General features: G+C 33.9%; 1 protein-coding gene across 8 annotated transcripts in view; it reads left to right on the top strand.

Annotated features, from left to right (window-relative positions):
* Nucleotides 1-12,544, top strand: part of LOC115633923 (muscleblind-like protein 1) — a 242,529-nt gene extending 229,985 nt beyond the window's left edge. For 2 of the 8 annotated variants that reach the window (XM_030531434.1, XM_030531433.1), the window contains 3 exons: nt 4,343-4,401; nt 7,075-7,159; nt 7,956-12,544. In XM_030531434.1, the coding sequence (XP_030387294.1) occupies nt 4,343-4,401; nt 7,075-7,159; nt 7,956-8,941 (1,130 nt within the window). In that variant the 3' untranslated portion in view covers nt 8,942-12,544. The remainder of the gene's footprint in view (nt 1-4,342; nt 4,402-7,074; nt 7,160-7,955) is intronic. The other 6 variants (XM_030531437.1, XM_030531435.1, XR_003996398.1 and 3 more) reach the window with 4 other exon arrangements.
* The last annotated feature ends 3,185 nt before the right edge of the window (nt 12,545-15,729 follow it).

The raw sequence follows: 15,729 nt of genomic DNA, 5'->3' as shown, positions 1-15,729 counted from the left end.
ATATTTTCAAATATATACTATACCTACCTATATCTTAAACAATTACACATTTAACACGTACACGCAACCAAATACATCTAACACTATGATGAATATGTTTATGTGCTATACGATACTACAACTTTTCGTATAATTAGTCATACCAACTATGCGTTATTATACTAAAATTAAAGGAAAAAAAAAACAAAAAAACAAACAAAAATATTCAAACACAACCAATACAACTAAAAACTAACAAACTATATTGAAAATTATATATACGTTTTATTGTAAAAACCGTACAAAAATCTTGTTGCTTATTTTACTCAACTTGGAAAGTGCTCCAGATAAGATCACACTAATACTCGTATTCCACGTGCTAGTTGTTTTCCACTACTACTAATAGAAGCAAGTTTTGTGCTGCGCTGTTTGTGATTTTGTTTATGATTTCCCATTTGCCAGATGTACTCGTATGTTTATAACTTTAGTTATAACCTTTAGTTGGTCTACTCATTTTGCCAATTATTTGTGTGTAATTTCTCCCAATGCATTGCTAATTCTTTCTCACCATCTTCCCATCCTCTCCTTTCTTCTTCTGTTGTCGATTTTTATAATAAATTCTTTTTCAGTTAAGCCTTTCCTATACTCGAATGTATATGTAAGTAGCAAGTTTTTAGATTGGTCTACTTATTTTGCCAATTGTCAAAGCATTGATTCTTTTGTCACTAATTGTTTACTCCATTATTAATTATTTGCTCCTTTTCGATTACTTTCATTGTTTGCTTTTACTGGTATTACTGGTAACTATTCTCAATGTGCTCTCTGCTCGATTTGTTTTCATTTCTATTCTATACACATTGAGAAAATCAAGATCTCGGTAGTTTTCCACACACGGCTTGCTCGAGTGAATTCAAACCAAAAAATGTCATCGTTACTTTTATTTTTGTACAAGAAAATATTACTGTAGTGTTTTCAGAAAGCGAACTAGTTGATTTTTACGAAATAATTATTATTAAATATATTAAATATATGATAAATAATCGTACTCGTATATTCACACTAGCAATAAGCGCTTTTGTAATGTTTCAAAGAAACGCTTCAGACATTTTTGTTCTTTTTGCGTACATTTTGCTATATTTTCTCTCTGTCTTTCTTTGTCTCTGTAAATCTCTCTTTCTCTATACTCGTATATTGTTCTCGCTCTCTCTCTCTCCCCCCAAATTTACTCTTAGTTATTAACTGTGGCACTTGAAAGCAAACTACAACTCTATTGCATGTTTCAGTAAAAGCAACGAAGTCCATATTCTGCAAATAATGCAGATGTTGAATGCCGTACTAATGTAATACAAGTAGTTATGGGAATTTCAATTCTTTTTCATATACTTGTACATGCTCGTATATTGGAGAGACTCTTCTTTGAGGCCATTACAAATGCTTGTGCGCTCAGCAAGAATTTGAAAACAATACAGTAATATTTGCTTTGGACTTCTCTCCCTCTCTGTACACTCTGCTCTCCACTCTCTACAGTCTGCTGTCTGTGCTCTCGCTGTGAGTATACTCGCATAGGATAGGCTCTCATAGCTCGCCATGTTTGTTAGTGGGAAGTACGTTTCATTCTACTTTCTAAGTACATGTAATGTATATCTTTTTATTTATATAATTATATTTGTTTTCCTTGGAGCGTATTGTATTGTAATATTTCAGCATGTGCTCAATGAAACAAGAACTTTTGTAGCAAGTATCCAAAACAAGCAAATACACGAACGTTTGAAGTTGCAAGTGGCTGTCACTCATGCTCTCTCTCAGTGATTGACATTGCGAATGACATGCGAGAACGTGCTAAAAAATACTCGTACATTGCCTTTGTTTACTAAATATGGCTTCTGAGGCATGTGGTATGATGGTAAAGCTATAAGCGCACTCCTAAGGTAAGCTGGTGCACAGCCCTATGAGCTTTTGTTATACATACTCTATTATATATATACATATATATCTATATCTATATCTATATCATACGTATAGTTGATAAATGCTTTCATCTTCATTTTAAACTACTATACTCGTATTTACGCCTTTATTCATATTTTGTAGCTTCTTAATTTACCATTTTTATTTTTGCTTACAATACGTTAAAGGCATCAGAAATCCCATTTGCTTAGCAGTGGAGTTTCAAAACTGTTGTTTGGAATAAAAAGACAAGAGCAAACAAGAAAATCGATCTCTGGTCCCTTTAGCTACTCCAAAACAATACAGATATACTCCGCACCTATTTGAGGAAATGTTATTAACATGAATATATTTTTTCTTTTCATGCATTATTTTCTTTCTTTTCGTATCTGCAGGATTACAAATAATACAGACATATGTATGACTGTTTGCTGTCACAAGATAACACACAAAACGCCCACACAAACATATACCGTGCCTAAACTGTATTCTAACTACTACTTTATATAAATATGTAAATTATGTTTTAAATCTTAGAGTAATGTGCGAGGAACGCTTCTGATTTTGTAGTGCTATACAACTTTTAAATGCATTCTAGGTACAAAAAAAGTAAAAAAAAAACAAAAACAAAAACCACACACACACACATGCACCATCTGCTAACAAAGACAAGATGCGCCCAAAACTGTTGCTTTTCAGCGTTCCCATAATCGTAGAAGCATACATACTATATATACAGACTATATATTCAGTAGATAAGTATGTTTGTCTGGAGGGCCACACGCACGCACACATGCACACACAGGCGTCATACGATCAAGTACAAATAAATGACACTTCCGCCTTTATGTTAGACTCTAATGCGTAACTTAATATGTATAGCCCGATCGTGCAAACATTCGATCGTACTTATAATTGTAATGAAGTCAATGACTAAGTATTTATATAACGTATGCGTCTCGACTGACTTTTACAGGCTTGCTTGTCATATAGTAAGTACTTGTTACCGCGCAATGTTTTGTGTGTGTCTCTTGTAAGCTTCTCTAACATGCATATTTGCCTTAAACTGTTTTATTTTATTACAGCCGCTGTGCCAGTTACAATTTGAAAAGCGCTTCAAATATGCTGCCGTGCTCTTGCTGCATTTTAAATTGTTTGTTCGATGTTTCTAACCATTTTTTTTTTGCACTTTTTCAGTTGCTGCCTTTTTGCTTTTTGGCTTTACGCGCGCTTTGCATAAATCACGTACATATATATATATTTATATTTATTTATTTCTCTTTAATTTTTATTTTCCAGCAAGCAAATCTGTAACATGGCTTTTAACTAGCGCAGAAAAGTATGCTACACTGCTCAGCTACAATTGGTTAGATTTAGCGCATATGCACAGCACACTCTAATTAACAATAATACACACATAAATAGTTGTGATGCATTTTATTTTTGCGTGGAACAACAAAATGTGGTACAGCAAGAAGCCAAATTAGCGAACTGCGCCAACTTTCTGGCGAAACTTTGACGCAACAAGTTAATTACACAAAAAGGCGTGTAATGCAAAACAAAAAACATAAAATAAAATAAGGAGACAAATGAAAAAAGTTATAGCAGGAGGAAAAACAGTATAATTACAATGCGCACAGCACATGCCGGTCTGGTCTGGTCTGGGCTGTTTGCAAGTTTGCAAGCGGCTTATTTGCATTAAATGATAGAGAAAATGACAGAAAAACGTACACGAGTCGCCCTCTGGGTTTAACAACATTTCATAATAATATTAAAACAAACAATTCCAAATACAATTACATGAAATTACTAAAGATAATTTTATAGATGTTGTACCACATTATGTTCCCCACAAATTGTGCTTTAAGTCTAAATTAAGCTTCCCTCTTGAATTATTAATGCAAACTAATTAATTCTTTCGATCAATATCATAAAAAATATCAATTTACTTTTTTTTTACTAATTTTTCCTTCTTACATGCTAACGCAATACGCAAAAATACTTACACAAAATTTGCATGCAAACAAAATATAAAAACCACAATAATAACGACTAAAATACCATCGATTATTTATATTAAACAATCGCACGGATTTGGACTAAAATGGCAAAATGCAACCAAAATCGAAACAAACCAAACTTAATGAAAACAATTAAAACAAACAAAACACAACTGCTGCATGGATTCCCAACGAACTGCAATAAAACAACAACAACAACAACATCCACAACAACAAAATCAACACGAAACTGTTTTTAAAATACTTCCTGCCTCATTTTATCTGCCGTTCTCACACTTACATAATTATATATATTTTTACACTTTCATTTAACACCTATTTATTTATGCATAATTCGAATAAAATAATGCCAAGCGCATGTTTTTCCTTTGGCTTTGTGAAAACTCAAAACATAGCAAACAATAAAATACCCTTAAACGCTTCCTGTGTTATCTACACCGATGCAAGTGGACAGGTACTATACTATGTGTATATATGGTATTTATATATAACATAGCACTGTTAACGGTTAACAGCTGCCTGCAATAGCTTTGCATGTTAGCTAACAGCGTGGAGAGCTTTGCTTTGGCGGCATACTACACGTCTAAATGCTAAACCTTAAGTATAATGCCTTTGTGAAGTGTCTCGGCTTTTATCCGATTTATTTTTCTAGTTTTATTTAGTCTTATAATTACACTTAAATCTGTACTAGAGTTATAAAAGAAACACAATTAGAGCAGCAAGTATTAGCATTTTAGTGCTAAGCGTCTATTTGTATACTCTACTCAAATGTACACACAAACACACCTACACACATACATCCATGCATACCCATACATAATGTGTAGAGTACGAGTTCTATCGGTATTGTGCGCGCCACTCTGCGTGACCAGTGTTGGCAAATTGGGTTAATCAAATTAAAACTGCTGCCGCAGGCGCGCCCCGTAGACGCCAGTCGACGACAACAGCTAGTACAGCAACAACAACTACAACAAGGGCGCCTTCAAGTGCCAACAAACCATTGGAAGGCGTTGCCAACTTGTCAACGATGATGTCAGTCCAACCTGACAGGGACATGGACACACCTTTGAGTGTCCCTAATGCCAGTCTGCCTGTTTGTTCGTTTAACTGTCTCTGAATACACGTAGACGCAAATACACATACACACACAAACACACACACGTAATCATACACACCTCTGCTTGACCAGGTCAATATTTGCCATGGACGTTGCCTTGCATATGAATTTATAGGCAGGGGTGTAAGCAATTTCAAAAACAATCATTCAACTATTTATACAACTTATAAATGAGTTAAGAACCAACAATTAATATTTAAAGATACAAACACAAACAAAGCATGTAAGAAGAACAAAAACGACGCCTAATCCACTCTACAATTTCTCTCTTTATTTTCTACTTTGTCAAAACAATTGAAATTATAGCCCAGCCGGATCGGGGCATGTTATACACTCAGTGTCCTATGCTAATGAATGGCACATTTTACATAATTAGGTAAAGCGGTTAACAACTGATGATACTCGTAAATATATGCCTTTAGTTTATTGATTAAACGAATGTATAAGTATGCGCAATATCTATTTTTTACACCAACTTTATGTGTCGCAAGAACTTAAATAGCAAGAAGCTTTTGTGTGTGAAATGTTTTTCTTTTAAAAGCTGCTTATCCCTCTCTCTCTCTCTCTCTCTCTCTCTCTCTCTCTCCCTCTCTCTCTTGCTCTGTCTCCGTCTGTCTCCGCTTTTAATGAGTGTAGGAAAAAAAATAGATAAAGACAACGATCGCGAGTTCAAGGCCTAGGAGCTTGCAACGAGCTTTTCTCTTTAGTTGAGCTTGGCGGTTAGGCAAATTAAATGTTGCTTTTAGTTCGATTATAAATAAACGAGTAGTACAGTACATACTATTTTGCTTAATTTGTGTTAGGCCGTTGCATCATGGTTAATTCGATTAATAGTGCGATTGCATTACGTTCTCTCTCTCTCTCTTTATCTTCTCTTTTTCTTATATTTCTAGTGCCGCCTATTAGGATACGTAACTGTTACAGCCCCTAGAACTTAAGCACAATCTAAAACGTAAACTGCAATCAAAATCAATAAATATCCTTTTCTACTCATACATGCATAGAAACGAGAATACACATATGCTATAAGTATGTAACTAAATACGAATAAGGCGCGTCTAAAGTTAAGCAAATGTGAGTGAGTGTGGCGCTTGAAGGCTTTTTTGGCTTCTCTATATGTTACAATACTCCATATTGTTGGCTTTTTGAGGCTTAGTTTAAGTTTCTCAAATACTTGCTGCTTTAAAGGTGTTTTCTTTATAATATTTAATGCTACTTCTTAAGTTAAGTCCTAATTTCACAATTTGTCAAAATATTACTTAAGTTTTAATCATGCAACGAATGTCTGCCAAAGCATTATTCTTTCGTTACGTTTCCTTTGTTTTTATCACAATATACCAACACAACAATAACAAATCAACAACCACGCTCCTTTCTCAAATTTGGTCGCGTTCACGCCCAGATTTTCAGCACAATTACGAATCACAACTCATCGACACCGATACAAAATTATGCATTCATTTGCGCCGTCACTTTATAATTTTTTCTGTGCCTTATAGGTTATTTACATACATAAGTCTAAACTAGTCTTACATAAATTATTGTAAAAATAAAAACAAAAACAAAGGGGAAAATTTAAAACCTATCGACTTAGTTACATATTTATAATTACATATATACATATATCCTATTAACAACGACTAACAACAACCTTCCAACCCACCAATTGTATTTGAAGAGTATCGAATTTAACAACCATTAACAATTCTAGTGACCATATCTTATAAGAATATAACTAATTTGTGCTCTTTTTCTTTTCTTTTTCTGCTCTTCTCTTTTTTTCAAAAAAAAAAAATATATATATATATATATATATATATATTATATATATATATAAAAAAAAAATTAATTCAATGATATAAAAAAATTATACAAATTACACAAATCTTATGATTTCCATAATTGGTTTCATTTACAACGTTTGCATCCTGCCATTTGCGCAAATCCAAAAACCAACTCAAAACTCATGCTGTTTATACAAAACAAAACAAACCAAACAAATCTATATAGTTACTGGACACCCTCCCGGTGTGCCAAGATTTTAATAGATCTATGTGCAGTCGGTTAAATTGTAGATTCGTTCATTTAACTGAAGGTAAGTGCATGTGCTTAAGTTTTTTGTTTTACGAGTAGTAATTACGAGCATTATTTTGTGTGTTTTCTAAAAACAATTATTTGTGCTTTTAGTGCTTTTCCATAGCGGCTATTGAGTGAACATTTATTTCATTTGATTTGTATAGAATACAAAATTGATTTCATTATAGTTTGTGTTCCTTTGCTAAATTGGCTCTTTGTTATTTCATTTTGTCTATTTGTTTCCTAGGTTCCAACTTTCAACGGCTTGAATTCTTGCAAATTTCAAATAATACACACACCAGAATACACAAAAACATGAAATTATAACAAAATTTAACTTGAAATTGAAAAATGTTTACAATTGGAAGATATTTCGTAGTGCATTGCAAGCAACTAAATACTTGCAAGTCTAGCCCAAATCGCAATAGTTAGTTCGTTCCGAAAGTGACAAAATTTCTACGATCACTATGCCTTTAAATTAAACAAGTCAATCCATCCATCTTACACACGGATGAGAGCAATTGAGCACATCCATGCGGATGTTTTGATCACTGATCAGCAACTAAAATATACATTTTTAAACTTGCATATGATCGTCTTATTATATGTTGATCTGTTCATCAACAACTATCTGCTTCAGCTCAGATATTTACAAATGTTCAACTGAAGAATTGCAAATCGTATACTTATTGCTACAAACTCAATCGATTTTAAGTGCTTTAAATGTTATTTAAACTAGAAATAATCTGTTAGAAACGTGTTGCTAATTCAATTCTTTTCTTCATGTCTCTTCCCCGTGCATTCCAAATCTACAGATGACAAAGTCGAGGTAATTGATCAACGTGTTGCTGTCTGTCGCGATCATGCCAACAGCCAATGTCGTCGCAAACAATGTAAATACTACCACATACCGATTGTCTTGCCACCGGCTAATATCATGGCCGCCATGATTACCAATCCTAATGAGCAGCAGACAGCGGCGGCGGCCAATGCCACAGCTATTGTTGCTCCCACAACAGCAGCAGCGGCAGCAACTGGCGGCTACAACAGCAACTTGATCATCATTGAGCCGCATCATCAGCAGCAACACCACCAGCAGCAGCAGCAGCAGCAATTCAGTTACCACACTAACAACAATAATTATTACCACATCAACAACAACAATAGCAACATTGGCAATGCAAACAAACCAGCTGCACATACCAGCAACATCTATCAGCAGCAACAGCAACAGCAACAACACCCACACATGCCCCCCATGGCCGCCACCTACCACAGCGCCTCGCCCTACTCGCCGTCATCGGCCTCCTCGTCATCGTCCTGCTCGATAGCAACCTCCCCTACCCTCTCGTCGGCCACAACTCTGTCAACCACATCGACAGCAACCATGCCCACACCCCAGCAGCAATATGCAACAGCCCCGGCAGCATTTCTGAAGGCAGCACCAACTCCTTTAGCTATGGGGCCGGGTAACGCGACAACCTATTATGATGCCGCACCAACCCTGGTCTTAAGCAGCGATTACAATTCGAATTGTATACCGATTTTGGCGGCAACCCAGGCTCAGGCGCAATTCATTTCGTTGTCGGCACCCCAGCAACATTTGCTGAAATACACGCCGGCGCAACAACATCAGCAGCACGCCTACATAGGACATCAGCCACAAATGCAGCAGCAACACCATCACCATCACTATCAGGCACCGGTGGGCACTGTGGTGGCCACCACGGTGGCTGCGATGCCCGCCACAACACTCACTGTGACACCAGCCACGGGGGGGTCGCCGTCGAACTGCATCTAAGAACGACAGGGGGGCGTACTTTTCTTAAACACGTACTGATATCGAAAAGAAACTTTTCGAATGGGTTATGCTGGAACTCTGATAGTATGAGCCAGTATTGTACTTGTAGTCATTGTAGCGGGCCTAAACATAAGTTTCAAAACTTGAAATCATAGTGTTAATTCGAATTTTTCACGTTCTAGTTTTGATAATCTGAAATTGGACGATATATGTTTTTGTCTAATTCCCCACACAGACACTATTTGGCATTCTATAGTAATTGCTTTGATGGTCTTCAACTTACATACAAGTATTCACACTTAGCACACTTACAAGTATTCACCTCTCTACACGCAAACACACAGACCCACGGAGACACAGCCCTAAACGTGCAAGTTGGCGACTGTAAGGCCCTTCTCAAAATCCGAAGAGCATTTGGACTCACACTGTTAGACTCGAGCAGGCAATCTACATACAACTCTAATATGAATATGAATATTGATGAAAACAAAATGTTGATACGAACTATTTACAACAAACAAATATTATGACAACTCTACAAACATTTTTCGTACGTACGTATAGCAAGACTTCAACTTAAGCGTGTTGTAAGCATAAAAAAGAAAACTACTTAATTGACATACTCGTCGTACATAAATGGCATACAATACACAAAAGTGAAAATATTGAGTGACCGCTCTACAATATTAGCAAACAAATAAGTTTGAATTAAAAGAAAGGGTGTTTAGTGTTGTTAAATAAATAAATGTAAGAAAACAAAACTAAATTAGCAATTTAAAATTGAACTCGATAAATGGGAGAGCGCAGTTGCAAAAATTAAAATTAGTTTCAAACTATTTTAAAATCTAGAGTTCCATATTTCAATGAAAACAAAAACAAAAATAAAAAAGAAGCATTAGTATTTAAAGTGTTAATATTACAAATAGCATTCAACAAAATTGTAACTTTTAGACGCGGCCGGCACAAACAAAAGGAAAACAGTCGAAATTAATCAAAACAACATTTGTAGTCCACCAGGAACAGATAAGCCTAAGCTGCTAAAACCATAAAAAGGTATGTTTAAACGCGAAGAAGAAGAAGAAAAACAAAAATACAGTCACGTCCTATTTTTGCAACAACGATTTAAAGCCAGTGCATAAAATGGATGAAAACAACTAAAATGAAAATACGATAAATATTTGATGAGAACATTTTTAAAGCCGTATTCCTTTTTTTACATTTTATAAACAAGATAGTAAATCAGCAAATACAACAAAGCAATTCAAATAGGATGAACATATTTTTTTATATACCATATAACACAATACCGATAGCAAAAAAAAAACAAAAAAAAAATTCAAAAGAAGAAAGGAAAAACATCAAAAAATACACTAAAATGTAATCAAATCTTAGCTGTAAGCATTTTTGCGACAACAGCTACAGCTAGCCATACAAAAAACAACAGCAACACTTTTTTTTAACGGTGTATTATTAATTTAGCTGAAATCTCTAGCGAATTAAAAACGACTTCATAATTCACATACAACACACACATATTGACTACTAAAGCCACAATAAAAACTAAATTAAAAGATTTAATATAAAAACAAGTACTGTATCTTCCTATGCAAAAAACAAAAAACGAAAATACTTAAAAAGAAAAGAAAAAAAACTAAAAATAGTAATAATAATTCGTAAGCAAAACAAAAACAAAATATCTTAGATCTTTCCTACTTTCAGACTTGAGTTGCAGTTAGCGCTGTTGTAAGTAAATTTAATTTATTCGTAAAGATACAACAAAAGAAACAAAATAACGACGATTATATACATATATACATATGAAGAAGGAAACTACTTAATATATGCATATATTTATGTATATAGAATCGCAAGGAAAACAAACAAACAAAATATATATACATACATACTTATATATTTATTAACGGCAACTAAAACATGAAATGTGATCTTTTAAAGAAACAAAAATAATAAGGAAGCAAATAAAACATCAATACTTAAATTAACGAGCAACGTAATTTACACAATTTGTAAAAATTGGATAAAGGTAAAACATTTTTTAACACCCGAACACACACATGAATACGAGTATGCGTAGTGGTAATCAATATTAGAGCATTACGAACTATTTTCATATTCGACACACACACACGCAAACACACACACACTCACATACAATACTTACAATACAGAGATTGGTTACAACATGAAATCAATTTACAATTATAGTAACAAGAACATACATAATTAAGTTAAAGAATAATCGACTTAGCTAAACTCGTTGACAAATACATGTATGTATGAAGCGCATTCGATGTGTGCTTTCAATAAACGGGTACATATACATTTAAGGGCTGGTTATAATATACGGAAATTTGTTCCTTAATTTTGACATGCATATCTTAGGTAACATCGATTCGTCTCGATTCCCCTCCTAGTAACATGTTCTTCTCATCAACATACATCATACATACCCGTACATAGTATACCTAGTGTCCCATATTCACGTCTACAATGCATAAATACTCCAAATATTCGAGATATTCGATATGTTCGAGAACTTTAAGCTAAGCTCGTTGCTTTCCAAGCCAAGTCTCTATCCAGCCTACTAAACTTTATCTAGAGCCTAACTCTTAAAAAAATACCAAACAAAACAAAATCCAACTACAATGCCTAATAAGTTTCCGTCCATTATAAGCAGACCTTAAATCTATATGCATGACGCTTGCAACAACAACAGCAAGTGCAACGACTAAGCCAAGTTGCATACTACGAACAACTAAAAAGTTATAAATAAAACTAAATTAATGAGCATCTACCCAACTACATACACACAAACACACACACACACACTGACACACAGACACACCTTAACAAATATTTGAAAGATAAAACATTTAGCCAACACACACTAATCTCCACACATCTTAGCAGTTAAACAATAACTTTTACGTACGTATGTATAACAACAAATTGATAATAAATAATGTGCAGCAAGAGGGAAGGACAACAACAACAACAACAACAAAAACAGAAGAAAAATTAAATTGTTCTACACATATAGTAAATAGCGAGTAAGTCGGCGAAGGATAGCATTAAAAATAGTGTCATTGTATGTATAAATACATAAGTGAGTGTTTATGCAGCGTCTTTTGTTTAACTTACAAAGGAAGTGCGATCAACAACAACTGTAAATGTTGTCGATTTGTAACTCTGGCATGCCTTGCATGCGGAATTACGTTGTGGGTGTAAACTAGAAACGAAACTTTTGTTTGCCTTAAAGTTCTATTAAGTAACAACAATTCAAAAATGAAACAACTATGTACTTTATATTGAAACATCTGAAGAGTAAACACTACTCGTACTACATACTCGTGCATACATACATAGTTTTTCATTTGATTAATCATGCATACACGTATATAGTACGATACAGCGATTACTTGATGGGTGCGGTTGCAAGAAGCTCCGAGGAAATCGTGAAAATGAATATTTAAATGTAATTAATTATGTGTGTGTAGTCATTTTTTCAATATACGAACGAGTACATACGTACATACCTACATAAGTAATAGTTTTATTGTTAATTTTAGTTCATACTCTTACCTATATACATACTATATATAGTATATATATATATATATATATATATATATATATATATATATATATATATATATGTTTATATACATACTAGATTATTATGATTATTAATTGTGAATATGATGTGATGTGTTTATTGAAAAGTAAAGAACAAAAAATAATTAAATGTTGCAACGTAAATCGAAATAAATTATATTGTACTAATATTTAATGAAAAATAAGAAGAAGCTAACAACAACAACAACAACAAACACTTAAGAGTGCGTACATAAATAATTGTTCATTTACTTGGCGCATAAGTAAGTGCAGTAATGATTTAATGTCTAAGCATATACTTACTATACAATACAAGTACTATAAATATAAACTCTAAGTAGTTTTCATTTTTGTCAGGTGATATCAACGAATTTTTTGATATACTATATGTTTTGCGCCCTCGTCCGAGCGGCAAGAGCAAATGTTAATAGCTGTTTATTGTTTTTTATAATTTACGTTTAATTTGTTTGTATTACTCATTATTATTGATTCTATACAAGTATAATCTTTTTATTTTGTGATACGCATAGAAGTTGTTTGTTGTTTTCCGTTCATATATTTTTATAGTTTGTTTTTATACATCATTTTGTATCGAACTTGTAGAGTATGATTTTTAAAAATAAAAATAACTAGTATATACAATTATATATAATACACAAACAAGAGATCAAATAAAAGTAAATTGAAATAATAGTCTGTAAGTGAGGAATGAAGTTTGTAGTGGAAAGAACGCAAAACAAAAGAAAAAACAAAACAAAAAAATATAACGGCAGAGTTAAGAAAGGAAAGGAAAGAAACCTGCAGTTCATTCTCATGGCATAGAACAAAAATGTCTTTGGCAACGATTATAACGACGCTGATGATCACGATGATGATAATTATACTACTAAATCGAACATTTTTTAAAACACACTTAAACAAACAAACCATTATTATCTATTATTATTCAATTTATTATAAATGAAATTTAGTTATTATTATACATGTAAAGAGGAAGGCGCTGCATAAAATCCAAACAAAAGATTATTGCAGCGGCGAATCAAGAAAGAGCATACGAAACATTGAGAGTAAGGTGTACTATATGTACTATACCGTATAAATGAATATGGTAACGGAAAAACAACAACACTTAAAGTTATTTAGCGGTGAAGTAAAACATGAAACACAAACAAACGAACATCAATGAACAACATCAACAACAACCACAATGAAATACAATAAAAAACACAAGGAATAATTTAAAAAAAGCCCCCTTTGTCTTTTTATTTCCAATGGATAAGTTATTGCTGATTAATCGCAAACAGCAAAAGTATTTAAGGAATAGTATACTGCAGGCAGGCCATACATCGCCCAGCTGGAGCCGACCCAATGTTTACAATATATGCTTGTGCTATATACTCGTACTATTCGAGTTTGCACGGCATCCGACGCAGCGGCTTGGGATCGACAGTTCCATCACTTCAACATCTAATGGTGTTGTTTATGTTTGCTGTTCAAAGATCCTTTGATCCTTTTTTGTTACGTAAGCTACTTAAGCAATATCGTACGAATTGTCCAGACGAAACCCCCTTTGAGGATTCAGATGCGATGGCTGCAACGGCCAACAACATAGGTTGTTTGGCCCAAAACATGTGTTGCCAGCATATGCAGTCAGACTTCAAGGTGCTGAAAACAATGGAGTTTACACTTTACTCATAAGTGGCTGAAATATCCAGGTATCCACATAGACAGTAATCCTGCGATTATCCAGCGGCGGAATCAAACTTCTGAGCAGAAGTCAGCATGAATAGAATGGTAAACGAAAGTTTACCAGCCACGATTAGCTTAAATTATGATAATAGTAAAATTTATTATAATAATAATAATAATAAAATTTGTATTTATTTATATGTATTTGTATTCAAGGTAATGGGTGTCCTTTTGATGTTCCGACAGATCTCCAAATGAGCAAAATTACAATTGAGAACGATAGTATGAACCACAAGGAGCAGAACGAAGGAATTAATTATGGTATAATATTAATTTAATTAGTTATAATAATAGTATTTATAATAATAATAATGATGGATGTTCCTTTTGAAATTCCGACGGCTCGCCAAATGCGCAAAGCGAAAGTTAGAGCCACGAGCAGCAACAGATTATTTATAATTAAATAAGAACAAAATTTATATTAATAATAAAATGCATAATAATAATATAATGATGTCCTTTGTGTCCTTTTTTGTATAATGCATTAATAATTATTAACTTATTAAATTTCTGAGCTAAAAAATAAAATGAGTGAAAATAAATTTTTAATGGCTTTTTTATTATTTAGGTGTGTGAGGGGGGTTGAAGAGGGAAGGACTCAAAAACCTGACCCATAAATAAAAAATTCAGATTGGCCGATGGCCAAAGCGGCTCCGTTTGCTAAAAACCAAAATATGAAGAACCAGGCGAACAGAAACCAGCAGCAAGATGATTTTTTTTAAATTTAAAATTTAATTCGGTCGCCTAAAAGATGCTACACTTTTCTTAATGTAAGCCGGGCTCCACACCTTTTAGCAGCTGGGGCTCAAACCAGTTTGGTAATTGGTTTGAAGCCTGGCTGCAAAATGGTTTGAAACCTGGCTTAAATTTATTTTTAATTTTTTAAAGAATCGTCTTCCTGCTGCATTATGTTCGCCTAGTACTTAGCAAAAGTGGCAGTTTGCAAACTAAAACCAGGAAGGAGCAGATGCGGCTTTCCTAAAATTTATCAAATCGCCTGTAAATGCTAAAATCCAAAATCTGAATTACCAGGCAAACAGAAACCAGCAGCAAGATGATTTTTTTTAAATTTAAAATTTAATTCGGTCGCCTAAAAGATGCTACACTTTTCTTAATGTAAGCCGGGCTCCACACCTTTTAGCAGCTGGGGCTCAAACCAGTTTGGTAATTGGTTTGAAGCCTGGCTGCAAAATGGTTTGAAACCTGGCTTACATTTATTTTTAATTTTTTAAAGAATCGTCTTGCTGCTGCATTATGTTCGCCTAGTACTTAGCAAAAGTGGCAGTTTGCAAACTAAAACCAGGAAGGAGCAGATGCGGCTTTCCTAAAATTTATCAAATGGCCTGCAAATGCTAAAATCCAAAATCGGAAGTACCAGGCGAACATAAACCAGCAGCAAGAGG

This window comes from Scaptodrosophila lebanonensis, unplaced genomic scaffold, assembly GCF_003285725.1.
Source record: "Scaptodrosophila lebanonensis strain 11010-0011.00,11010-0021.00 unplaced genomic scaffold, SlebRS2 tig00000001-arrow-pilon, whole genome shotgun sequence".
Lineage (NCBI taxonomy): Eukaryota > Metazoa > Arthropoda > Insecta > Diptera > Drosophilidae > Scaptodrosophila > Scaptodrosophila lebanonensis.
Note: the sequence above shows the minus strand (reverse complement) of the source record. Positions and strands in the feature narration are given on the sequence as shown.